At 49.6% G+C, this 26,997-nt stretch overlaps 1 protein-coding gene across 1 annotated transcript in view; it reads right to left on the bottom strand.

Annotated features, from left to right (window-relative positions):
* The window catches only part of SAG (S-antigen visual arrestin), a 34,186-nt gene extending 7,946 nt beyond the window's left edge, over window positions 1-26,240 (bottom strand). Inside the window, exons 1-13 of the mRNA XM_081051578.1 lie at window positions 25,437-26,240; window positions 21,058-21,176; window positions 18,601-18,783; window positions 17,777-17,895; window positions 13,885-13,945; window positions 12,064-12,108; window positions 10,209-10,402; window positions 8,536-8,595; window positions 6,614-6,690; window positions 6,007-6,142; window positions 4,957-5,041; window positions 3,106-3,178; window positions 549-686 (exon numbers count right to left, since the gene is read on the bottom strand). Of these exons, the coding sequence (XP_080907704.1) occupies window positions 549-686; window positions 3,106-3,178; window positions 4,957-5,041; window positions 6,007-6,142; window positions 6,614-6,690; window positions 8,536-8,595; window positions 10,209-10,402; window positions 12,064-12,108; window positions 13,885-13,945; window positions 17,777-17,839 (932 nt within the window). The 5' untranslated portion in view covers window positions 17,840-17,895; window positions 18,601-18,783; window positions 21,058-21,176; window positions 25,437-26,240. The remainder of the gene's footprint in view (window positions 1-548; window positions 687-3,105; window positions 3,179-4,956; window positions 5,042-6,006; window positions 6,143-6,613; window positions 6,691-8,535; window positions 8,596-10,208; window positions 10,403-12,063; window positions 12,109-13,884; window positions 13,946-17,776; window positions 17,896-18,600; window positions 18,784-21,057; window positions 21,177-25,436) is intronic.
* Between the last annotated feature and the right edge of the window lie 757 nt (window positions 26,241-26,997).

Raw genomic sequence — 26,997 nt, 5'->3', positions numbered from 1 at the left:
ACTAAAGTGTGGAGAGACTTATGTGTTTGTAAAATGCTCCATAAACCATGAAACGTTTTTACAGATGCAGCGTGCCACTGTTGATGCCATGATTACGTCCTTGAAGCTGACCTAGGGAGTCAGCCTCCCTCTTCTCTCCCCCAAAGTGTCACAAATGTGCTGTAGAATCTAGCATACCAACTTGTCAAGTTTATCCTTGGAAAATCCTTTGACTCCCATGATCCTGCTTTCTGTCCCCTACAGTTTGTCTCCCCACCACATTTACATGGATTGTCTCACATAATCCTTATAATCTATGTGAAGGCATTCTCGGCACCCCCACTTTACAGATGGGAAAACTGAGATTCTCAGAAAGCTGGAGTAATTTGCCCAGGGTGGCCCACAAGGGAAGCAGCGGAGCTGGGGTTTGGCACAAGGCTGTCTGCAGAGCTCACAGCTGTAACTGCCACGTCACACCAGGGGTGGGAGTGGGGTCCTTGCCTGTGAGCCCAGAGGGTGAGACAAGAAGGGGAGCGGAGCAGTGCCACCTGAGCTATGAGAGGACTCACATGGTGCTGGAGGCAAGGTTCGTATCCTCGTGTTTGATTTTCCCATCCAGGGCGATGCCCCGCCTTTCGCGGTTGTTAGCCAACAAGGGTACCAGTGTCAGCGTTGTGGTGAGAGTGCTGCTCGGTGGTACTTTCTCTCTGCAGGCAGCACATCAGAAAGGAGAGCTGGTTAATTGCTCTTATGGCCGTAAAGCCATCATTGACCCCATGAGACCCCATCTGCCACAAGCATTTTCCAGGATCCAGGTTCCGTGTGACTCACTGGAAAGACACTTCAAGTGCCTGTGTATTTGCCTGCCAAGAAGCAGGAGTGTATTATATCACTGAATCTGAAAGCAGGCTGCCAGCAACATCAGAACATTTCTTCAAGTCCCTCAGCCTGCTTTAATGGCTGAATTTCTAGAATGTTCTGTGGGGTAAAATGAGACTGACTGGCCCAAGGGTTAGGGATCACACCTAGACGCCTCCTGAGACTGTGAACCACGCCGTAGGCTGCAGAGCCATCTGGCCAGTGTCAGCAACAAGACCAGGCTGGAAGCCGCCTGTCACCCAAAACTGTCACTGTAAGGGGGATCAGTGTGTGGCCAGGGTGGTGGGTTGTTGAGGGGGCAAGGCGGGGTCCTCATTTGTGATCTGTACAGACTGGATTGGCTTGGGTTCAAAGTGGCCTATGCTTTCTCTCCCAGATCTTCTCCATCGATAGTTGGGGCGGGGGTGGGGGTTCCCCAGCATCTGATCTGACAGAGGTAGGGGACCCCGGCCAAAGAGTGGATCTGGGATGGAGCAGCGTGGGTTTCTCCAGGTCGGGCTGCTCAGCCTCACTGAGCAGCGCCTGAGGCTGGAGAGTTGGCTCTGCCACTCACCCACCTGACACCAGGCATGCCTCGCGCCTCACCCGACCAACCCTATGACCGAGTGGGGGCTCTCAGGACCTCCACTGGGCAAAGCCCGCGGTCACACAGCCGCACACTCTCTGACTGCAGAGCCCAGGGGACCCAGCAGCCTGTGTCAATGCTCCCTGCACACTCTCCACCCCTGTACCCGGCCAGAAGACAAGGCACGGCGCAGAAAACACTGCCGGGAGCCGGCCTCAGGGCCCTTTCCTTCGCTTGCTCCTACAGAAGCTGGGAGTCTGAGCTTCTACCATCGGAAGGGCTTCCCTGTTTGAGCCCCGGGGGAGCTTCAGCAGCCCTGACTTCTCTGCCTCCGGAGTATCCAGGACGCTGCTGGGCGTGCTCAGTACGGAATTCTGCTGGAGCCCAAGGGGGCCCGCACCTCCCCACCTGGGCCCTGGTGGGGCCTCTCTGAATGAGCTTGCTTTGGGCAGCACAGGGACAAGAGCAGAAATTACACTATAAAGCTGACGTTAGCAGGAAGCGGTTGGCCTTTCCTGCAGCCAGGATGGCTGTTTCCCAGCACCTCCAGGATCTGGGACTGGACAGTGGGCGGCAGCCCGGGAGTCAGGTCTGACCGGGTTCCCAGGAGCCCTTTGCTTCGGGGACGATGGCTTATGCTCTGCAGCCTTCGGAGTGGCCTCTGGTCTGAGACCTGCTAGCATGTTCCTGTCCAGGTGTCAGTCTCCCTGCCACCCTTGGGATGGACCCTAGAATGGTTCCCAGTTTCCTGGGAATCATTTGGTCCGAAATGCACCCAAGAGCTGAAAAGAGAACCAGATAATGGTGTATATTAGGGGAAAACTCAGCCAAGGACCATTCTCTATCATGGTTGAGCATCTGATAGGAGAAAAGGTGAGCCAGGAAGCTCCCCGGGATGCCCTCTAGAAGAGACCGGAGGCCTGGCACCAAGGAGGCAGTCGGTGAGCTGTGCTTCTCTCCTGCCTGCCTCCCCTCTAGACCTGGATCTAAACTTAAGTCTGGATCTGCTTTCGGTAATAGTTTATCCTAAGTTGCTTTTTAAATATTATCTTGCTGAATCAGTTTCTCTTTCCTTACCACCCCCTTCCTCTAACTGTGCTAACATGTTTTACATACAACGGCACATAGGACATGCCAGCTGGACAAAGACCTTCCCCAGGGATCCTCTCTGGGGGAAGGGGTGACCCCCAGAAACCTGTGTGTTTAATGAATCTATCTGACTGCCAAGCACAAAGCAAAAGTGGGCAGGTCTCTCACTCCTCTCACTCCACCATGAAGAAGCCGTCGAGGGATTCTCCTTTGGTTTTGATTCTAATAAAGGGAGAGAAATCATTCATGACAACGGGCTGAGAACTGACGGAGGTAAGCGAATCTGGTTGTCATTGGAACGAGATTTTCAAACTGAGAAGAGTAAAAGGTCCAGCTGTTCCCGCTGTGACATTTCCAACCTCTTTCCCCTCCTCTCCACCATGCCTCAGCTTCACTGATCTCTCAGAACTCTTGGGGGTGAGAACACAGGGAAAATGCTAACTTTCTTCGCAGCCCTTGGAGTGAGAAAAGGGGAAGGAAGGGACAGGCTGGAGAGCTGGCTGAGCATTCCACTTCTGTCAAGATGAACAAAAGGGGAACTTGACAAAGAAGCTTGGGCTGCCCAGGAAATAGAAACCCAACCGGTTACTCACTGCGCTTCCTCTGCGGCCACCGGCTTGACGTAATAGTCACTTGAGTAGAGAACCACATTGGCCACTTGTTCCACTGCAAAGGGAGGACAGAGGTGGGTGATTCACATGGGATCTTCCACGCATGTGCCTGGGGCCACCTGGCCTTCTGGACACACAGTAGGTCTTCCCTTTCCAATGACTGTCTGAGTGTGCTTCTCAGGTTTGGCTTTCTCAGCTCAAAGCATAAAGGTTGAGATTTCTGAGGCCACTTCTGTTCACCAATGACCTGCTCTGTGTCAACGCCCACCCAAGAGCTGGTCTCCTGGTCTTGGAGACCAGGAGCACACACACAGCAACCCCTGGGAGCCTCCCGCTCCCTGCGCCCATGGTATGCCCGCCCAGCATCCCAGAATACGACACTTGCTCTCGTTCTCCAAACCTGCCTCCTTCTTATTTTTTGTCTTAGTGAATGAGCATCTCCTTCCGGGTGTCAACTGTGGCGTGAGTCACTTAGCTCCTCTCGGCCCCAACTTCCCCATCAGCAAAATGGGGGTGATAATTGCATCTAACTCATAGGGGTGCTGTGATGATTAAGAAAATGATTTTTAATCTCCATTAAAATCAGATTTGAGAATTGAGAAAAACACTTTGGGGGAAGCGCTCGGCACAGTGCGCAGCCTAGAGGAAGCTATTAGCAGCTTGCTTCAGAAAACTCCACAGCTTCTCTCCAAAATCAATGGCTTAGATGTTAGGATTCATAAAACTTTGAGAGATCGTTTTAAATCAAAGTATCAGACGATCCTTTCTCAATCCTGCTACTTGGTGGAACATTGTATTGGACACTACACACCATGCTCCATAAATAAGCCAGGTCCTAGGAGGACTTAGGGGCATCTGAACTAAATAAACATAAAACAAAGCCAGAAATTAAGCATTCATTACCATCAGGAAAAATCTAGAATTCGTTAGCATGCATGCATCAAAATGCCTGATGCTTCTCTGTGATGGACGTGCGGGGAAAGAGGAAAGCAGTGCAGGGTACCCACGGTGACCGGCCGGTGACCCGCCGTCCTGGCCTGCTGGGACTGGCCCCATTTTAGCACCGAAAGCCCTCGGCAACCTGGACGGCCGGTCACCCTGACACACTACGTCTGTCTTTGTCTTACTCATCAAATGTTTGACGGAGAAGTGAACGTGGAGGTCTCCCTCCCGGGTCATTCTATCGTGTCTTTTTAAAGTAGCCCACATGGGACCATCATATGGGACCATGCCCTGCAGTTGGATGCCCGCTGAGCAGAGCAGGTGTATAGAAACAGCCAGCAGAGGCGCCTCTCCTGCCGTGTTCTCGGGGCGTCGCCATTAGTTAGGGGGAGTCAGCCTAGGCAGCTTCACCATTTACAAAGCAATCCACATGTGACCAACCCAGGGGGCAGAGCATGGGCCACTGGAGTGGGTACCAGGGAATCCAGCGAGGCCTCTCACAGCACCAGCCCCAGGGACGCCCCCACACTGTGCTCATGTGTCGACAGAGCTCATCACTGATCCGAGGAAGGAAACTCCTCTCCTGGCTTCCCCTGAGATGTGGCCCGGGGGCCCCTCCAGGGAGGCAAGACACGGAAGATGGAAGCTCGCCTGGGGGGATGTTGTCCCCAGACCACAGTCCTCTGCTGGGCACGAGGTTGTACGACATGACACTGAAGGGCTTTCCTCCCTCAAGGTCCCGTCATCCGTGACAACAGAGACAAACTGGCAGTTCCAAGGACCCAAAAGGGCCTATCTGACCAGAGGGGAGACCCCCCCTCCCCCCAATATGGGACCAGATTGAGGAATTCTAGAAGACTCCACCCTCCAGCTTTAAGCAGAAGGTCCTACCGAAAGCTTTAATTTTCTTCACGGTCTTCTCTGTGTTGTTGGTCACGGTCACGGTCACAGGAATGGGCTCCCCATGGAAGTAGATCTGAAACAGTCAGCAGATAACCCAGAAAAGGGGCAGAGTGTGGTGGCACCTTTAATCTCATGGCTCTCTAAATTCACAGCAACCCCTTAACTCGAATAAAAGCGGCTGAACTCCCATACTTTCAAGGAAGAGAAAGTGACAGCTCCACCGTTCCTTTAGAGAGGGTGGGCAACACGTGCTGCCCCGCCTGCGGGGTACTGAGAAGGGTGATGGGGAGCGACGTGGAGCGGAGCGAGGGCGCTCCTGCCCAGAGGCCGGGGCCTGGGTGTCACCACAGGGTTCGCCCAGGTCTTCAGCGGAATCACAGGTTAATTGGGGCAGGTGGTGCCCGTGTCACCTGGGCCCAGGTGGCGCATCCCTGCACACGTGTGCACACACGCATGCACAGACTCTCCTGGCACATCCCTGCACACTTGCACACACACGTACATGCATTGTGCACACAGGCAGGCACACACTCCCCTGCACACAGAGCATGTTAGGCTCTTCCCAACAAGTGTGCATGACTCTTGGTGACCAGAGGGGCCAGAGACAGCCTTGGTCGGTGGTTTTTCACCTTTCTCCATTATGACATCTCATAGGTGACATTTACATGTGACATGGTCACCCCCTCGTGGTTACGGTGAAACCTGAATTTTCCAACCAACAGTTTGCAATACCACACCTATTGGTGCCACAGTAGTAAACCAGGGCCACGGGGCCGGGAGGGGCAAAGACAGCCTGGGCTGGGCTGGGGGTATGTGAAAGCACCCCACCAGCTGATCCGAACTGACCGTGAGTGGAACGCAAGCCAATGTGACCTTACTCTAAAGGTCACCTCTATTAGCTCCAAATTATGGGGAAAAGGCGATCATCTCAAACACTGGTGCTTCAAGTATCCCTAGAAACACACCCACAGCGTTAGGGGGCGGGGCCTGTCCCCCAGGCCTCCTTCCACGCGGGACATAGCAACACCTGTGGGGTACCTCTTTGCTGAGGGAGACCGTGAGGTGCAGGGGCTTGTCCGACATGAAGAACTGCCAGGCGGCCTCGGCTCGGGGCTGGGGACCCATCACAGATGGTGCGTGCTGGACTTTACGGATCAGTAAACGCACAGAGCTCCTGCGGACGGAAGGTCAGAGAGCCCTGCCCTTAGCACTGGCTCCTTCAGGACAGCCGCCAGGACTCTCTCTCCCAGACTCATGCTGGGGCCCAACAAAGGCACCAGGTGAACCTAAAGACGGATGGGTCCTTGGTCTGTGGGAGCGGCCCGAGGACCTGGTTGTAGATCCTTTCTCCACAGTTTCACTGGCTGGGTCGTGTGGGGCCGGTCAGCGCTCCCGAGGGTCACTCCCGTCATCTCTCTTGGTTTTCTCCCCCCAAATAATCAGCCATTGACTGTCCTCACCCCTCCATGCCCACCCCCACCCCATTTGGAGGTTCTGTCCTGACCGCCCTGACCTGGGAAGGCTCCATTACCGCCACGCGGCCCGGTGGGAAAAGTCCTGCCATAGACACAAAGGGAGCAGCGGTTTCTTATTCCCACTCCTTGCTCCCCGGACCCCTCACCTATTCCCACAACTACAAGCTTACTTCTTGGGAATTTTGTCCTCCTCGCCATCCGTGCTGTCAGTGGCGAATGCTTTGACCTCGAAGTCTACCCCACAGCACTGCAGGGATAGAGAGCAGACAAGGCCGCAGTCAGCGCCTCCCTTCCTGGGACATGTCAGACCTACGGTTTCCAGGTGGGAATTCCTGCCCGTTCTCAGGAAAAGTTGGTCAGGAAATCGGGAAAATTGGCTCCTTGAACCCAGGTGGTATCGGCCGTCACTTTGTGGAAAAGATTCATCGTGGAGAACAGAAAACAGTTTATATCTCAGGATTCGAGAACGGGAAAGTGAAAAAAATTCCTGAGAACGGGAGGGAATTCCCACCCGGAAACCCTAGTCATACCTCACGTGGTGGTGTTACCTGGTACCTTCTCTTTTTGTTTCAGCCTTACTCACCCTTTTCAGGGTTCACCGTTAACATGTCCTTATCCACCACCACCCGGCATTCTTAGCCATGCTACCTCTCGCTTCCGCCCCCACCCCCACTCCCACTGCACGCAGCTCCCTGCACAAGCCATGCCCCACACCAGTCTACCCTGAGCACATACTACTTTCTTCCTGAAATCAATGCTTCTCTCTCTCTCTCTTTTTTTGTATTTGACAAACTCCTACTTATTCTCCAAGCCCTAGCTCAAAGGTTCCCCCAGCTGCATGGCCCCAAGGCCCCCAGGCATGCAGACACCCCCACACTGAGCTCTGATACCCTCCTCTCCTGGGACAGACAAAAGGGTGGCATTTTAGATGGCACAGTGTCCCCCATTCTAATTTGGTGACCTTGTCTTCCTCCATCTCTGGACTAGTGGCTTTCAAATGTTTCACTACCCATGGTAAGAAGTAATGTGGCCCAGAAAATGGATATGCATTTGAGAAACAGCTTCCATGAAATAACACTGGGCTTTGCTATGTGTGAGACCGTCCGAGATTTCCCATTCTGGTCTGTTTCATTACGTCCCACTTTTCTTAAGTGCCATTTCTGACCCACTGCACTGAAAACACAAACCTCTAATAGGGCAGGCACGACCCCCATATTGAAAATCCCTGCCCTAGACTGTCTCCATCTGTCACCGCACCCCTCCATAACGCAGCTACACAGCTGTCCCCCTCTGCCATCACTGGGCATCTTTTGCGCTCCCTCCCTCATGAATGCCGACACCAAAGACTCTTCGGCCTGTAATCCTGGGTCCTAGCACCTTTCTCTCTCTTTTCCTGTCCTCACTGCTGCCTTCCTTGCTTGGAGTTCCTGGCCCTCCACAGTCATTCAGCCCATTTGCCTCTCTGCCTGTTCAGAGCTCATGCTTGGCCAAGCCAACCCCACTCTCAGCACAGTGACCAGAACGATCCTTTGGGAACCTAAGTCAGAACATATCGTTCAGAGCCCGCCAGTGGCTCCCATCTCATTCAAACAAAGCCCACAATGGTCTACGAGGCCTTTTGTGATTTGGCACACCACGCACACCTATCTGACCTGCTCCCACGATTCCACCTGCCCTAGCACACAGCACGCATGGAGTCCCCTCTGCCTGGAAGGCTCTCCCCTAGGAGGGCATGGCTCCTCCTTCAGCCTATTAGAGAAGCCGCCCTTAAACATCCTCAACGAGCAGCCCTCCAGACTCTCCCTTTGCCTCACACAGCCTCTTGCTCTCCACAGCGCCTGCCGTCCTCGGATGTGCCCTTAGGTAATTGTTATTTGCTTTTTGCCTGTTTCTCTCCATTAACCTGTAAGACCCCTGAGGGGAGGGAGTCTACTATTTTGTTCACAAGGTTGGTCAGGATTAATACTTGCTGAAGACAAATAATAGACTGTCTCTCTACTTTTGGGTACATTTAAAATTTTCCATGTAAAAGGCCATTTTTAAAAGTTGTTTGAAGGAACAAAGAATCCATGTCATTTCTTCTTAAACCAACCTTGCCCGTGTCCTGCGGAGCGGGCTGCAACATGACTGAACAGGGTAAGTAGTCGGGAAACTGTGGAAGGAAACGACAAATCATTTCTTTCAGAGGTGTCATTCCACGTGTAATACATACTCGTCATACAAAACAACTGGCAAATGAAGGTAAGGAGCAAACAAAAGGGAAAACACGTTCACGCATGCTTCTAATACCCGGAATAATGTCGTGACGTAAGTACCCAGGTGTCCTGTGTGCACCCAGGCACACGAATATGGATGTAGAGGTGTGTTTTTCAGAAGTGGGACCAAATGATGTATGTGTCCTGTCATCTGGTTTGCTCGCGACACTAACCTTAACCCTAACCCTAACCCTATTGGGGTTGGGGAGGGGGGAGTATTACGATGATTTTCATGCCACGAGCCATGGTTCTGCAGCACCGTTGTTAGGGCTTCTGCAAAACCACATTTGATTTCACCCAGCTCCCTTGGTTGGCTGGTCTTTACTTTTTTTGCCATTATCAACAGTGCTGCAATGAATACCCTTCTTCATCCATCTCAGCACAGTTTTACTCAATTAACTCCATAGGCTCCACTGCTAGAAAGGGGACTGTCAGGTCAAAAGTCCTATTTTTGAGGTTTTGATACACATTGACATGTCTGCTCCAAAGCGCAGCACCAGTGCATGGGAGCACCCAGGACCAGGAAACTTTTTAAAAGTAATTTTTAGAAGAGTTGTGGTAAAATATGCATAACATAAAACTTACCATATTAAGTGGCATAAAGTACATTCACATTGCTCTGCACAAGTCCCCACCATCCAGCTCCAGAATCTTCTCATCTCCCACACTGAAGCTCTGTCCCCATTACCCATGGACTCCCCACTTCCCCTCCCCAGCCTCTGGTGACCTCCATTCTCCTTCTGTCTCTATGGATTTGAATACTCTAGGGACCTCGTGTAAGTAGAATCACGGTATTTGTTCTTTAGTGACTGGCTTCTCTCACTTCTCATGTTTTCAAGGTTCGTCCATGTTGTAGCGTGTGTTAGAACTTCCTTCTTTTTCAAGGCTGAACCATGTAACTTTGGAGGAGTATATAACCTTCACACACACACACACACACACACACACACACACACACACACACACGCTCGTAGAGGGCAGCAGTGGCTTTCCCCATCTCGAGTTCACTCCAAGTCTCAGAGGGCATGAGGCTGCCTGTGGGTGGCTAGGTTTCCCCAGGGGAGACCAGGCCTCGAGAGAGAGGAAGCGACTAATCTATGGTGACGCACAGAGCTGCACACAAGCCTTCTTATTTCACTAAGTTCTCCTGTCTGTAGGGAACTCTTTTCTGTTTAGAATTTCTCAGGGCCAAACAAGGGGCATGTCTTTCTTTTTATAGATGAGCAAGTGAAGGAATCACGCACGCATGTAATTAGGTGGTCGGATGAAGGGAAATATTTAAACCGTAGGTTCAAATGGTGCCTTCAAAGACTCACAGGCTATTTTGAAGGACTTAAAAAAAGACAATCACAGCCCGTGAATCTAAAATTTCCTCCAAGGGTGCAATTTGAAGGCCCACAAATGTGAAGTCATTCCTCTATCCCCTTTCCTTCACTCCCGGTCACATTATAAGGTGCTGTGGCTGAAGGAACCAGGGCCAGGGGAGTGCATGGGGACAGCGGTCACCCACCGTGAGCAGAAAGGGGTACGTGTTGTCCCCCAGCTTCTTGATCAGGCTCTCCTGCAGTTTCGTAGGGGCGCTGGCAGCCCCCACAGGTGGGAACAGCTGAACGCGGGAGAAGTACAAGTCCCTGCGGAAGCTCAGGCCAATCACATCGATGTCTTCCTGGCCATAGCGGAAGGCGCATGTCACAGAGACAAACACTGGAAGGGAGATGAGAGAAGGCTGGGCTTGCCCGGCCCCTGAGGGAGGACGGGCGACTGCTGGCACTGTTGGTCATGGCGCCCACCTTGAAGCGCCCGAGTGTGTGGGGGCTGAGAAGACTCCCACTCAGCCAGGCCACACACTCTTGAAGAAGGAGCACCTTGCCCTGGTGTGTGTTAATTAACCGACAGGGGCATGTCAGAGACTGGAAGGCATCGCCTATGAACCACGCTATTTTGCCACCTGACCCCACGGTTTCCTCTATGCCACTATCCCCCTTGACCCACACAGCTCTGTGACCTCAGGAGGCTTTCAAACAATGTAGGTCTCTTGGGCTCTGAGGGCAGGATGTCTGGATGGAGCTGAGAGTGAGGGTAAGAAGTAGAAGGAAACTGTGCCAGGGAGTCAAATGGGTCTGTGCCAGAGCTGGACATGGACAGGCTGTGAGAGAAGCTAGATGGGGCTTGTGGGTCAAGTGGGGAGATGACATTAACTCTGAAAAGAAACCCTTCGTTTCCACACCTCTCAGAAACAAGCCTTCTCTGAACCACCACCACTTCTGAAAATGCAGTTTGATTAAAAAGGTGTAAATAGTGCCCCTAGTGGACCAAAAGAATTATGACCCTACACGATTGAGGATGGACTATTGACACCTTCTTTAACATGGTAAATAAAACCACACGAAGCACATTACTCTTGAATTCTTGAACGGGAAGCATAAGGAAGCGGTCCCCAGCTCCTCGGGAGTTATTGCCTGTGTCCGCCCCAGGGGTAACTGGCCCTGGCCACTAAGCTCAGACCATATGCCTAGCCCTGATCTGATGTTTGTTAGAAGGTGCCCAGAGATGACCTGGCTTTATCCTCCTCACCAGGCAGCGCTTTCCGTCAGAGCAGGTACCCTTTCCTGGGGAGGGGGAGGGTGATCAGGGCTCAGGCCAGGCTCCTCCTGGTGCTAGAGAGAAGCGAGGCATGTCAAGGGGACGGAGGCAGGAGAGGGGGGCATTTCAGCCCCACTTCTGTCAGGCCCCCTGGATGCTGACGGCCCCACACCTGGCACACTCCCGTGGGCACACCCAGGGTTGGAGCATTTCCAGTGGTGGCCAGTAGCAACCACTCACAAAGGCTTCTTTAGGATGGAACTGAGTCCATGACATTATCATAAGGATAACTCAGATCTGCTCCAATTTAGCTAACAAATTGTTATTAGTACCATATTACCTGCCACACACATACCCACTGCCAGAGAGCTTCAAGAGTGTTGTGACGCTGTGGTTCAGAGCCACCACAGTAAGCATCCCAACAAATTCGGCCTTCCAGAAGGTTCCATTTCCCCCTTTCCCTTTAAACCCACCAAGGAGCCCTCCTGCGCTTGCTCCTGGCATAGAACTACACGGCACAGGGATGCACGCACAGCTGACGGAGCAGACAGACCTGGGCTCTGCCCACCTGTCACTTACCCTGCCACCCTGGAGCCATGGCTTCGCTGAGTCCTCACCCTCATCTGAGAAATGGGGACAGTGAGCTCTGCTGTGAACAGGACTGGTGTCCTGAGGACGGTATGAGGGGCTGTGGGTGAAGGGGCCTGGCAGCTGCCCCGCCCTCCCACCCGAATGCCTCCCTCCCTGCACGAGCCTAGACTACACCACTGTTTCCGCCTCACCTGTCTTCCCCTTCACGAGCTCCGGGTCCACTAACACGACACCATCTACACCAAAGGAGAGAGAGCAGTGAGGGTGGCGGAGATGAAAGGGCCCAGAGACCTTCCTCACAGATAGAACAGATATGTTATTTATATATAGGAACCCGTTAAAAAATATAAATATATAAATTATATGTATGTATATGCAGTTTTGTAATTGCACATGTAATCCATGTTCATTATAGGAAAATTAGAAAGGAAAATTAAGCAAAGAGAAAACAAAGTCACCAAAATTTCCACTACCCAGAGGTACCCATTGTCAAGATATTTGTGCAGAATGATTTTCCAGACGTACTTATGTGAATGTTTTTACCAAAACAAATGAGACCCTGCTATACATATTATTCTGTTAACTGCTTTCCTCATTCAACTATATTGCAAACATCTACACACACACACACACACACACACACACACACACACACACACACACAAAATATGTATTAATCATTTTAATGGCTTCACAGTATTCCAATGAGTGAATGTAGCATAAATTTTTAAATTAATCCCTTCTTGTTAGGGGATTTACATTGTTTGCAGTTTAGCTTGCTTCCTTTATAATTAACATTGCAATAAACATCCTAAGAGATAAATCTTCCTTTCCATCCACGCACGAACTGGATTTGGCTTTTGATAACATGCATCCAATGACCTTCCAGGAACGGTTTTGCTGAGTGACACTCTCATGCTCAGTGCTTAAAACTGCCAATTTTGTACACTTCTTTTTTTAAAAGTAAGGATGTGAGTTGAAATACTTGTGGATTCACAGGAAGTGACAAAGATAGCACAGAGAGCTCCTTGTGTTTCTGTCATCCAGTTTCTCCTAGTGGTTACATCTTAGATAATTACAGTACAATATTGAAATCGGGAAGTTGGCATGGGTACGCTGTATGTGCAGTTCTAAGTCACCGTATCACATGTGGAGATTTGTGTGACCACCACTACAATCTGGGGACAGAACTGTTCCCTCACCATCAGCCTCTCCCTTTATAGTCACACGCGCACCACCCTTAGGCCCTAGCAACTGAGAATCACTTTCCTGTTTCTACAACTTTCTCATCTCAACAATGGTACATAGGTGAAATCATACAGCATGTGGGCTTTGGAGACCGGCTTTCCCCACTCAACAGAATGCCCTGGGGACCCACAGGCCGTTGTGTGTGTCATTCATTCATTCTTTTTATTGCTGAGTAGAATCCTACGGTGTGGATGAGCCTCACCTTGGGTAACCTGATTCATCCTCTGAGAGACATTTTGGTTCTTTCCAGTTTGGAGCTATTACAAATAAAGCTGCTACGCTGTATTTGTAAAATGCTACGGCATTTTACATTCCTGCCAGCCACGTATGAGTGACCCAGTTTCTCTGAATCCTCACCAGCATTTGGTATTGTCACTATTTTTCATTTCAGCCATTCTGACAGGTGTAGAATGATATCTCACTGTGGTTTTAATTTGCATTTCCCTAATGACTAATGACGCTGAACATTTTTCCATGCGCTTATTTGCCATCCATACGTCTTCTTGATGAAATGCCCCTTCGTGTCCTTTGTCTGTTTTCTAACTGGGTTTTGTTTTTCTTTTACTGTTGAGTTTTGAGTATTCTTTATATAATCTAGACAGGACTCCATAAAATTGCTTCCAATCAGTGGCACCACACTGATGTTTAAATTGTCCTTTCTTTGATTAGATTATCAACAGAGCCAATTTAAAAAAATAAATAACAGCTGTCCGATGATGTAAAGAAAATACAGTGTGGAAAATCTGATTCCAAACTCAACTCACCCACAGGCTCAACCTGATCAACGTGGTCTATATAGTCTCTCTTCCCCAGGTAGATGGTCACCTACGGGAAGAACAGGTATGGATTCTAAATGGCCAAAGAACACTCACCTAACACACCACATGAAAAATCAGCAACAACTAAAACATTCTGATTAGTCTTGAGAAGAGGAGCTACCTGGCAGCAGCCCACCCATCCCCTTCTCTCCCCCGCTGGGCTGTGGGCAACCCCCCCATCCCCTTCTCTCCCCCCGCTGGGCTGTGGGCAACCCCATCCCCTTCTCTCCCCCCGCTGGGCTGTGGGCAACCCCCCCATCCCCTTCTCTTCCCTGCTCAGCTGTGGGCAGAGCCAATGATGTCCCCAAGGTGTGCTGTTTCCTCCACCTCATAGATCTGCTCTAAGGAATTCTTCCCACCTTTTTGGATGGTCCCTGTTCTCTCTCTTTCCCATCAAGCCTAGTTCTGATATCAACTAGTTAAATTTGTTGAATTAACTGATAATACTTTTAGTGGAAATCTATCCCTATCCTATGCAAATGAGGCTTCTCCCACCCATTTGCATGTGAAGACTTTCATTTCTAGCTGTGAATGAAAGCTTTCCCCTCCTTGTTAAAAGAATTTTTAGACTGAGCAAAGAGCTGGGAGATTTGTGTCAGTCCCTGAAATCCCACCAGTGAGCTTCTGTACAGGTACACCGGAACCCATGCTCTGAGGAACGGGGGTGGGTGGAGATGGGGCGGGGCATAATGGGGGTGGGGGGTGAGAGATGACCAGTGTCTCCGTCCTGTCTTCCCATTTGCAAGTCCCTGGCAGCAAAGGTCTTCATCCACCCCCTTTGCGGGAGGGCATGGGTTGGTTCACCACCACTCGCCACTTTACCCCATGGAAGTGTGAGTGCTCTGATGGTAAGAACTGTCTTTCATCTATCTTTCAGCCATCACAGTGGCTAGGACAGTGTCTGGTACCTAACAGGAAGTCAGTGAACGCGGGCTAAGGGCACCAGTGAATATGTGCACCCTGGCCAGCCCCCTTCTTTCCTGAGCCTCTTAAATTCATATTTTTAGATTCAGAAACACCGGAAGTCATTTTTGTTGGCATCCAATCATCTCCTAAATTGACATTCTCACACTGGATGTCCTGGAGTGCATCCCTGTGCCTTCTGGATTATTTGAATTACTGATGCCGAAGCACCTGAAGAACAGCAGAGCCAGGCGCCTGAGGGGGGGGCGGCGAAGGGACGCTTCTGGGCAACAGCAACAACAAACTCAGTGTATGCAAAGCCCAGAGCCAAGAGGATGCTTCTGGAGCGGCCAATGGTTTCATCTGCAGGTGAATGGCCGCCAAACAGGAGTGCAGTCTCATGCCAGAAAGAGTTTTAGAGGACCTGACCCTACAGAATCCAGGAAGCTGTTGAAGCGTTTTGAGCAGGATGAAACACCTGCCCTTAAATAGCATTTAGAGTGTTTATCATGCACCAGGCACCAAGCGACATCATTTAATCCTCACAGCCACTCTGGGAGACAGGAATTAAGCCCATTGTATAGAGGAGAATACTGAGACTTCGGTCACCCTAACAGCGAAGTGGAGAGTGCACTGGCGGGGGAAAGCCAGGCAGGCAGTTGACACAGCTGGGAGGGAGCGGACTGGAGGGGGAGTGGGAGGTAAGACGGCAGGTGAAGAGGTGAGCGTCTCTTGTTTTTCACACTTCGGCTGTGAAGGAAGGAGAGCTAGAAAGGGGACAAGGTCAAGGGGAGTTGGTGGTGGTGTGTCTAGGTGCATGAGTTTTTTGTGCTCAGGCCAAGTCCAGGAAGAGAGGAGCCGCTGCAGATGCAGCCAGGAGGGAGGCTGATGGTGGAGGACCTCACAGAGGTGGTGTGAGTGGCCTGAACTTCAGATGGGAGCGCAGTTTGGGGCCAGTTCTCTTCTGCTGCAAGTGGAAGGGAAGGGAAAGGACGGGGGCAGGTAGAGAAGCGGGGCTGAACAATGTGGGGCTGCAGCCGACCGCTGCTGGCCCACCCAGCAGCCAAGTGCTCCTTCGGCTTGGACAAAAGTCACCCACTGTGTCAGGGTCCTCCAGCCCTCCTGTGGTCACGTGCTAAGATGAGGCTAGCCCCAGAGGATGATCCTTGATTGGCCGGATCCAATTATGATCATCCAACTCCTTTGACGCAGGTTTGGTTTAGTGTGGGCATGTGACCCAGTTTTGACCAATAAGCTATGAGAGAAGTCTGCTGGAGGGCTGCTGGGAAAATATTTCCTCACTCCTAAAAAGAGACCCCAGGAAGCAACAGCCTCTTTCCTCTTCTGGGAGAAATGAGGGTGAGACACCTGCTGCTGGGTAACCTCGTCACCAGTTAGACGACAAAGATCACAGAAGAAGGCAGAGTGGAGAGCATCAGAGAAATGGCCCCAGGGCCCTGGCACACCACACCCGGAGCCATACAGAGCTTGCAGTTGGAATGATCCTAATATGTGAGACATTAATTGATGAATTATTTTTCTCCTATATACAAAAAATTCTGAATTTCTTGGTTCAAAGGATGTCTCTTAGGTGTGAGGAATTAAAAAGTGGGGAAACAATATGGCACAGCAGGTGTGGGTTCTCTCTTCCTCTTTCAGACGTCAAGAGAAAGTACGCTGGAAAGACACAAGCTGGAAAAGAGTTCGGAGAATGAAAGGTTGAGGGGTACCCAACTTGTCACCCCCCAAAATTAGAGTACTTGATGAAAATGGCGGAGCTCCTCAGCTAAGAGAAGAGAGGGTAGAGAGCGCCTGTAGGCAGCCCTACTCTCTTTGGATCAGAGTTTTTTGGGGGGCCCAGTACAGGTTTCGGAAGTCAACTAGAAGAATGATTTAGGTCCACATGGAACAATACAGTAGCTACTAGTTTAGGTGGCTACTGGACACTTGAAATAGGGCCATTCCAAATTGACAGGGGCTATAAATGTAGAATACACAGCAGATTTTAAAGACTTAGAAAATGCACGTGAAATATGTCATCAATAATTTTTATATCATCTACACGTTAAAATAATAGTTTTTGGATGTATTAGGTTAAAGTACAATGTGAAAATGAACTCCACCTCTTACTTTTTAAATGTTGACTACTGGAAAATTTAAAAATAAAAATTAAAATATATGGTTTGCATTGACAGTGCTAAGCTAGACCATTGGCCCCTAAGAAGCCATCATGTGGAGCAAGGAGACCCCATCCATGGAGGCAGGGGTGGACCTTCTCTCGGGTCTCCTATGCCAGGAAGTTCTTGGACACATCTAGACCATCTAACATGCCCCCGATAGAGCCAACAGTGGCCTTGTCTCTGCCGAGTACGCAGGTTGCCAGGATACTGGTGGCCATGTGGTCACAGGGCAGCGTGGTGGAAAGGGAGCAGCTGGGGCATGTCCCTTAGCCAGTGGCCCTGAAGGTGCAGGGAGGTTGTGAGCACAGAGGCTGGTTGTGCACAGGAGGTGGAGAGCTGCATCGAGCCAGCTATAGGGCTGTTCTCAGGCAGGCAGGTAAGATGATAGGCAAAGGGCCAAGTGAGTTACAGGCATTGAAAAACAGTATTTGAAATGGTTAAGTCATGGGTTCAAGGCTGGCTAGGAAAAGAAGTGAAGTTGGGGGTGAGGGGGCGGGGACTGAGAGATTAGGGGAAAATTAAGGGTCTCAGGACTAATGTCTCGTTGCGAGTGAAGAGAAGTTGTATTCTGCAATTTGCTCATTTGTTTGTCTCATTCATCGCCCATCCTCAGACAGAGATGGAATATAGACTTAGAGCGTCCCTCAACCTCAGAGGGCCTTGGACTTGATCATGTCTATTCTTGTAAAAGCTTTCTGAATAACAAACAAAGAAAAAAACATTTCCATCAAATCACTCATTTCTGTAGCACTTACGGATTTGTCCCGGGAGGTCTTCTTGAAGATAACATGGTTTGGTGTAGACTTACTGGCTGCCATGTTATCTGTCCCTGGCAGCTTCTTCCACCTTGGGATGGATGTCAGGTGTTAGAGGGCTGGGGAAAGGTAAAACAATTCTTAAAATAAAGCCAAGAACATTCTGGGTATAACACCTACTCATAAGAGAGACGCTATACATCTATTCCCTTCTACCTGCCTTACTATCCATGTTTGATGAAATAAGATCTTTGTCTAGTTTGTATTGCATTGCAGTGTGCTGTTCTTAAAAAGATGTGTTTTATTTCTCTTGAGAAGCCTCAAACATTTCTTAGTAAACCTCACCAGGAAGTCCAGCTCAATTCCAACGAGAAGGTTTTACTTTCTGACTAACCTCTGGTATTGTCACACTTAGCCAGGTGGAATTTAAAATTCTGTCACGATGTCTTCTGGCAATTAAAATAGAAAAAGTTCCTGAAAAGCACAACATACCCACCTCACAAATATCATTTTCAAAATATATTAAATCCCCAAAAGTTCTCTTCAGAAACTCATACTAAGTGGTACTTTCCTCTTCCTGCCGTGTTGTTACACCCCCCCCACCACTACCACACACCCCCAGCTGTATAGACAGTGAAGAGGCCATATTAGCTGTGTGGAACTCAGTACACTCCGAGTTTCTTTAACAAGCAAAGTGCATGGAAACTACATAGAAAAGGAGAAACGGGGACAGACTACATGAAAATGCCCGTCATCCTGACCCTTGCCTTTCCCTGTACCTGCCCCAAGTTTCTGAGAAGGCTTGTACAAGGGCGGTCACATACCTTGTGCAACCAGCTGGATGGGCCTGGGAGGCGAGGAGAAGGTCTCTGTGCCCTCTGGGGTGGCAGCCAGCCGCTGCTGTCTACCCAGGTGACCCTAGCGTGGCCCTAGGCTGATGTGTGTGGGGCATTTGTAGGGAATCTGGCCCAGCACCCAGATCTCAATGTCTCGAAGCCAAATCCCATCTAAGGAGCAGAGTGGAAATTGGATTAGTGTTGAGACAGGTGAACTGGTAGTTTCAGCAGTTCTAAGCATTAGGCAAGGGTCTCCTCCCGGAGGGGCTCAGATGCAGGACCTGTCATGCTCGAGGGGGGAAGGTATGATGGGAGGGACAGCCGCTAAAGGAAAGCTACTTTTTCTCCTAACCCTCTTTGGGTTCTGGAAATAGACTGATTATCCCTCCACAGGACAGGATTTTCTAGTGCTCAACACACTTGATTAAACTCAGCAGGCAGATAATGCAACCTTAGGGGCAGAGATATAAACAAAAAGGTCAAGGAGAAACATCAGCCTCAAGATGAACCTTGGTACCATGCAAACCAAATTAGATGGGTCCCTCCCCTCCACCCCGTGTCCTGATTACATCACACGTCCTGTCTGTTTCCCCCCAGAGCCTCTGGAATCTGTCCATGGCTTCCCCCGAGTCCATTCCAACCCCACTGCTTTCCAGGATCAGAATGTCCCCTGCTGTCTGACTGCACCATCTTCACCCTCCAGGGCCCTTCAAGCCCCGCTGTCAACCCCTGCACCCTCTCCCCAATGCTCTCAGGACACAGACACACGTCTTTCAAACTCTAGCTGCCTTTCACATGGCCCTGCACCACACACTCCCACTGTTCCTGCCTGAACAACCCTCTCCTCACCTCACCGACTTCACCCTTCAGATTCCTGCTCGGGGGAGCCTTCCCCAACCCCCGGGACTAGGTTAGACACAGTGCATTTGACACTTGGGTGGGAGATTACTCCACGTCTCTTCCCGTACTTGACTATCAGCTTCATGAGGGTAGGACCCACAGTGTTGTGCTCCCCTCACTTTTGTATCCCAGTGCCCAGGACAACGGCTGCTCCCAGGAACACTCGGGGAGTGAATGATCGCACGCTGTGGCCACTAAACACATTTCCTCACACACTGGACTTGACCTGGCATCTGGGAATGAGGCAAGTCGAAACAGAAGCTTGTTTGTGGTGTTAACATCCATCAAAACTCTGCACTGGCTTCCCACCTAAGCCTGGAGCACGCCTACAAGGCCCTGCATGACCTGGCTCCCGTTATCTCAGACCTTATTTCTCACCACCTCCCCCACTTTGCTCCGGTCCACTGGCCTCCGCTTTTCTTCAAACCTGCCTCGGCGACTTTGCACTTCTCTTTCCTCATCCGGGGCACTCTTCCCACAGATAGTTCCTTGGCTCACTCCCTTAATTTCTTTGGGTCTTTACTTCAATGTCACCCTATCCATCTACACCCTACTTTATTACACCTCAGTCAACACTTCTGTCCTCCTTCTCTGCATTTTTTTCTACAGCACTCATCACCATCTAACATAAAATTTACCTTTATTTAATCTTGTTTATTGTCTGTCCCCTTACCCCACCATTACTAAAATATAAGTTGCAGGAGTTTCGAGATTTTTCAGTTTTGTAGCTATCTAGTAACGAGAATAGGGACCTCAATACAAGGCTAGTCAATAAGTCACTGGATGACAATAGTGTAATGGCTGGCAATAAAGTTGGGGAATTTTTTTTTTAATTTCTAAGGGAAAAACTTTTTTTTTTTAACAGAAGCATGCCAACTGATACATGTAAAAGAAATAATAGAGAAACATCATTTGACAAACTAATTATATTAATCACGGCTTTTTATTTTCTGTATTTCTAATGCTTTGATGTAGAGGCCTTCCAGCCCCTGGAGTAAATAACTGCCTTTAGAATGCAAACTAACCCATCCAGAGCCCATTCACCTCCACACCTGTCTCACAGGCTGAGCCACTACTGTCCTGGCCTAATCATCCAGGGCTGGGGACCAGACACCTGGAGACAGCCTCCACACCCCAGAACCTGTTGCAGTTACTTAAACTTGCCCATTTTAAGCCTGCTTATCCTGCCTCACTAGTTCTTTCCCCTGGAAATCACAAAACGATCCTTGCCCATGTTTTCCCCTTGAGCCTTCAGCCTCCTGACCAACCTGGGTGCTTCCCCACATGGCCCTCTATGATGTGGCCTGACCCCTTTTTGGAAATTGTAACGAACTATCTCTTCAATGGCAATCATCTCTCCCAATCTGTGGGATTCACTATACTTGAATAATACCAAAACTTGAATAAAACACTGATGAAATTGACTCAGACAAGAATTATTCATTGGTGTCAAAGCCATTAGGTGAAGGGTTGATGGGGAAATGGCTGTCCCTCTAGCACCAAGGGGATGCCGTATGGATTCTGGGCTCATTACCAGGGACAAACCTTTCTGCGCAACTGGGAGCCAGGATGTCCTCGGTCAATCTCAGCATGACCAATGGTGCCGATCAGGAGAGATGTGTCACCCTGGGGTAACCAAAGCCTTCAAGCTTTTGGCATGACTTCTGGTTTACGAAAAATAAAAGGAATAGGGGAACAAGTGAAATGACCCAAGAGCTAGCTACCAGATGAATCCAGAAAGTAGCTGGTGTGTTTTCTAAGTCAACGTCATAGAAAAGGGACATACTAGAGTAAAAGACACTCAGGACTCAGTATCAGACGTGATGTTTGGTCCCAGGTTGATACCCAAAGGGACAAACAGGATATATAAGACATTTTGGGTCCATTGGGAAAATCCGAATATGATCTAGGTGACAGGTAAGATAAAAATATCTGGAAGAGGGAGGCAGACTGTGAATGAACAAATGTGGTCATGGGATGGTATGTATAGTATGATCAGATTTTCCAAACAGCCTATGTGTGCATAGATGTGCACACATATGTGTATATTTATATATGTGCATGTTTTCACCCCCATTACATGTACAATCGGCAAAGATATACACTGAGGAGCTAACACTGGTGGTCTGTGTGTTGGGAATGTTAGGTTTTTAAAATTTTTGTCTGTAATTTAAATTTTTTCTCAATCATTTACTACTCCTATGACAGAAAAGCTAAAATATAACACTGTTATAAATTTAGAAGACCATCTCATTTTTCCCTAAAAAATACAAAAATAAGACCCATGACTAGGGTGTTTCTTTTATTGTCCCCATCGGAGGGGCTGCTCCGAGCCGTTGCTGCAGGTCTCAGTAGCAGTGTGCAGCTGTGGGGGCTCCTGGGACCGTCCTGCTGTATTACTACCCGGCCGTCAGGGGGGTGCAGACCTGTCGCCAGCCTGCTGGGGCCCGGCAGGTAGGGCAAGCAGGTAACTGGATGCCAGGTCTCCCTCTTTTTGAAAACAGTCTCTGATAGTCATTCCCAACCCTTGGTCTGTGATGAATTTTTCTCTGCTTAGTGGAGAAATTAGAAAAGTTGGGAGTTTTTCCATAGAACCAAATATATTCAGTATACAGGATTGTCCTTTTTTCTAAGGTTATGAGGTTCTCGTTTTTTTTTTTGTATTAAAACGTCCTGTTTCTTCTTCTCTATCTTTATTGAGGTGTACTTTACATACAACCAAGTTTACTCATTTTCAGTGTATAGTGTGATGAGTTTAACCACCGCTATGATGAAGACATAGAATACTGCCATCACCCCAAAAGTCCCACGGCACCCATGTCAACTCCTCCAACTCCCACAACTCCAGGAAACCACTTATTTGCCTTCTGTCATTAATTTTGCATCTTCTACAATCCACCACGAATTTTATAATAGCAAAGCTGAAATAATAAACACCCAGTCAACAGCGAGACAGGATTACAAACATTTTGGTGCACATGCTCATCTCTAGCGCTTTTATCCTTTTCAACCATTTGAAAGTAAACTGCAGACATCACCACACTTGACCCATAAACACTGCAGAGTGTAGCTGCTAAGCAGGACAAAGTGTGGTTTGTTTGTTTTTCAAATCAAATAAAGATGGGAGTAGTTGGTAGTTTAGAAAAAAACATCCTTACTTGGCCAAAATAAAAAGTTGCCACCCCTCTCCTGCGATTCTTTTGGAGATTTATTGGCCTATGAATTCTCCGAGTCTGGGCACCACCAGCTCTAGTAACACTTGTTTCTCAGGAGTCAGCGCGACCAGTGAGACGGTGCTACAGGACCCGTGTACCCTCCCCCGACACCCAGCACAGAGCCAGCTCTGGGGGCGCTGGAGGGGAGCAGGGATGTTCAGCTAAGCAGCTTACGAGCTTTGGGGTAAGGCTATCGTCTCCAAGGTTTACGAGGGCACATGCATGAGAAAAACGGGTACACTGTGCTGGACATCAACTACAGAATGAAAACCGCGTGTCCTCCCTCTGCCTTAGTTTGACGAAGCTGAGAGCTCTTGAGCAGTTTGAGGCAACTCTATTTATGAAGAGTACCAGGGAATCGGAGCTTTGAAAAACCACCTTAATTCCAACATGTACCACTTCGTCCACTGGTCTAGAGAACAGAAGGGCTGTCTGTTGCAGTTTATACCTGAAATCATACATGGAATCCTGTGGGTTCTTAAGGTGGGCAGGTACCCTTAAAAAGCATTTAATCCACACCTCAGTCCTTGCTTGGGTCTCCTCTACAATAGCCACAAAAAGTTGAATGCTTCCAGGAATGGGGAAATCACTACTGCATTCTTTGGAACAGCATGAAGTGTGAGAAAATTCTTTGTCAGGATGGAACCAGCCTCCCTTCTTCTCTCCGTTGCTCCAAGTTAATCTATCCTCTTCCCCATGTCAATCTGTCATAATTAGAACACAGCTGCTCATTTCCCGTGGGTATTAAAACCCTCTCGACCCTGGGGTCCTCTCCCAAAGCGGATTTCAGACGTCCATCTTGAGGCATCGTGCTGGGAACGGCACTTCATGCTCAGGTTCTCTGCGCCAGGAGTGTGTTGTACGAAGAGCCCGGCAGGGTCCTGGGTTCTGTGGCTCACTGGTGAATCCACTGCACCCGAGAAAGCACCTCTGCCTCTGTTGTTCTCTTCATCTGCAGAGGGGGAGCCCCGACGTGCCCTGTCTTGCAGAGGTGGGGATATGCGTGGAGTGTGCAGACGAGTCCTTTAAAAGAACGATGAGCTGTGCAGAGTGGAGGCTCTCCAACGTCCCGAGTGAGGGTGCTATCTGCCTAGGGTGCCGCTTCACCCTCCGGTCATGCCACATGCACACGGGGGCAGGAAAGTGAGTTTCCCTGGTAACGAGGCTGCTTCAGCACGGGATATTGGGAGTCGACCACAAATCAAGTTGCTTACTCCTGCAGGTGGCAAAGTTAAGTAGATGCCTTTTGGAGAGGCCTGTCATGGGCTGAAAGTTTGTGTCCCCCAGAGTCACACGTGAAAGCCCTAAGCCCCAGTGTGTGGGGATCTGAGACGGGGCCTTTGGGAGGCGACTAGGGTTGGAGAGGCCACGAGGGTGGGGCCCTGATCTAAAAGGATTCGTGTCCTTACAGACCCCATTCTCTCCACTCCCCGTGCACAAAGCCATGCGAACACGTGGTGCCACGGCAGTGGCCGGTGGGCCGAGGCCTCAGAACGAAACCTATGTCGCCGGCACCTTGATCTCAGACTTCCAGCCTCCAGAAGTGTGGGAAAGGAGTTTCTGTTGTTGAAGCTGCTCAGTCCACGGTATTTTGTCATGGCAATGCGAGCTACACCAGGGCCCGAGCTTTTCTTCAGATAGATGGGACTGCTATACATCAAAAACGTTTGAGAGAAACTGCCACTAACCCAGTGTGAAAATATACTCTTTCTGTTGGAACCCGATCAAGGTGGTGGTTGTACGACACTGCAAATGCACTAAACGCCACTGTATTCCTCCCTTTAAAATGGTTAATTTTGCCGTGTGGTTTTCAACTCAATCAATTTAAAAACAGTAAAAAAAAATATATCATGATCCTGTACATACACATATGTACAGAATAAAATTTCTACAAAACATTTACCCTTACTGTGTGGCTTATTCTTACGTTTTTTAACTACCTCCCTTCCCTCTTTGTCACTGTTCCTTCCACCTGGTTATGACCCACTATCATGGGGCTGGTTTGTTCTTTGCTGATTCAATTCCACTAAATACAAATTTTACTGAGTACCCACTCTGTGCCAAGCTCTACATGGCCATCAAGGATACGGCTGCTCCTGAGACTTCTGACATCTCAGAACCCTCTGGGCATGTGCTCCAGGGAACAGGACTTACGGCGTCCTAGCTAGAAACCAGATGTGTATTACAGCCTGTCTTCTTACCAGCCTGGCTCATAAACATACCTACCGATTGTCTCTGAAGTCCATTTCCCTAAAAAGTGAAGCCCGAATTCACGGGCTCTCTTCTCCAGCCAATGGGGTGTAAAAGGCAACCCAAACAGTGACACGTGCTTTACAGTGCCACTTGTTTTCTTGCTGTGTCCCCCTTGCTCCCCTAGCTGACTTGCACATCAACAGACATGAGTGAGGCCAGCCTCTACCATTCAGCCCAGCCCACTAACAGAGTCATAAGGATGGTTGGTTTAAGCCATTACACTGTAAGGCAGTTTGTTGAGCGGCGGAAGCTACCTGGATCCCAACTCAAATAAGTCAATCATACAAACACATTGGCGAGACAATCAGGAAAACGAGACTATAAACTGGATGGTGAACGGCACTGAGCGACTGTCCATTCCATGAGGTGGATCTATGACATGGAGCCCTTACTGGTTTGGGATGAATGCTGATTTATGGGGACAATGACATGCTTGATTTGTTATAAAACACTCACAAATTGTTGAGTGGCAGGTAGGTACGCCGAGCTCATTACACGAGTGTTTCCTCTGCCCCCTTAGGTTCCAGGCCCAGCCGGACCTGGATGTTCAGAAGCATCTGGAGTGAAGACAGGGAAGGGTTCAGAGGCACAGACGGAAACCAGGACACCATGCTATGAAAGTCCGAGCTGCCTGAGGTACGAGATCAAATGGTGCTGAGGTGAGGCAGCTAAGAATCATTTTCTGGACCAGAGTCTAATCTTTTACTGGCACGTACCACGTATTCTATGTGTTTTTACAGAATCTATGCCAATACAGGCATATTTCACTCTACTCAAGATTTCCGAAGTTTATTGGCTTGAAAATTTGGGATGCCCAGCACGACTGGTATGTACTGTAGTAGGAGACACAAGAAAAAGATGCAGTGGAGCAAAGGCATTAACACAGCGACTCTCCCCGCCACCACCACCCCCAACGCCCCAAGAGGCACTTTGACATTGGCCTCCTGCTGCAGGCCTGGGGGGCTAGGCGGATCTGAGGTGGCCGTCACTGACCCCTCCATTGCCCCCCATGCCTACGGAGGGGTCAGGATCTAAGACAGCTCCTCACTTAGCTCTGAACCCTTCCCCTAGTTGCGAAATAGGATACAATTTACAGAACGAGAGCCAGACTCCTTCTCTGTGTCCAAGGCGTCTTATAAAACCAGAAATGCTTGGTTTCTGCAGCCCAGCAAACAATCTCGTATGAGATGCTTTATCAGGATCCCTCTTCTCACTGGTGACTCACACAGGTGATGAGCTTCAAGTCCACATTTTAAAGTGTCCAATGCCCCAAGGGCACGGTCATGTTCTAGATGTGAAGACACACAGGTAGCTCTGTACACCTCGGTACACTCTGCAGTCTGGAACTCCCCTACCAACCCAAGCTTGGGGCTTGCGCTGCCACCCCTCACCCCCCACCCTGGCTGAGAGCAGCATCCTCCATTTACCTGTGTCCATATAAAACCTCCCATGTGCCACAATGCACAGGAGCAAAGGGGCTTTACGAGCCACAGGACAAGGGCTACTGTGTGCAGTCCGTGCTTTAACACATCCAACGTGATTTATTAGTTTTGGGAAACGACCTGAGAAATACAAGTTCATTAAAAAGATGTTTTTAAGTTCTCAGCTTCGGAGGCTTATTAACACCTGGTTCAAAGCCGACAACACTTACAAGGACGCACACTGGCTGTAACCACCCAGAAACTGTCTAGGAAATGAAAAACCTCTATGCCCACCGCTCCGCATCGCACAGAACCAGCAACACTAGGGGTGGGGTCCCAGGTGATCTGTCAGACGGAGGGTGAAGACCCAGAGCCGGATGAAGTCAGACTCCACTGTAGCAGAGTCCACACCACCAGCGAACTTGGCAGTCAGGTGGCCTGCAGAGCTTTACAGTGTGGATGCTCCTCAAATTGAAACATGTTACAGAGGAGCCGCCACGCTCGCCTCTAAGTTCAAAGAGAATGGGATAATCGGAGGCTACTGCAGAGAGCAGCCTCACTCCCCTCCAAGTTCAAAGAAAACGGAGGCCACACAT

Source organism: Rhinolophus hipposideros, assembly GCF_964194185.1.
Source record: "Rhinolophus hipposideros genome assembly, chromosome: 6".
NCBI classification, from domain to species: Eukaryota; Metazoa; Chordata; class Mammalia; order Chiroptera; family Rhinolophidae; genus Rhinolophus; species Rhinolophus hipposideros.
Note: the sequence above shows the minus strand (reverse complement) of the source record. Positions and strands in the feature narration are given on the sequence as shown.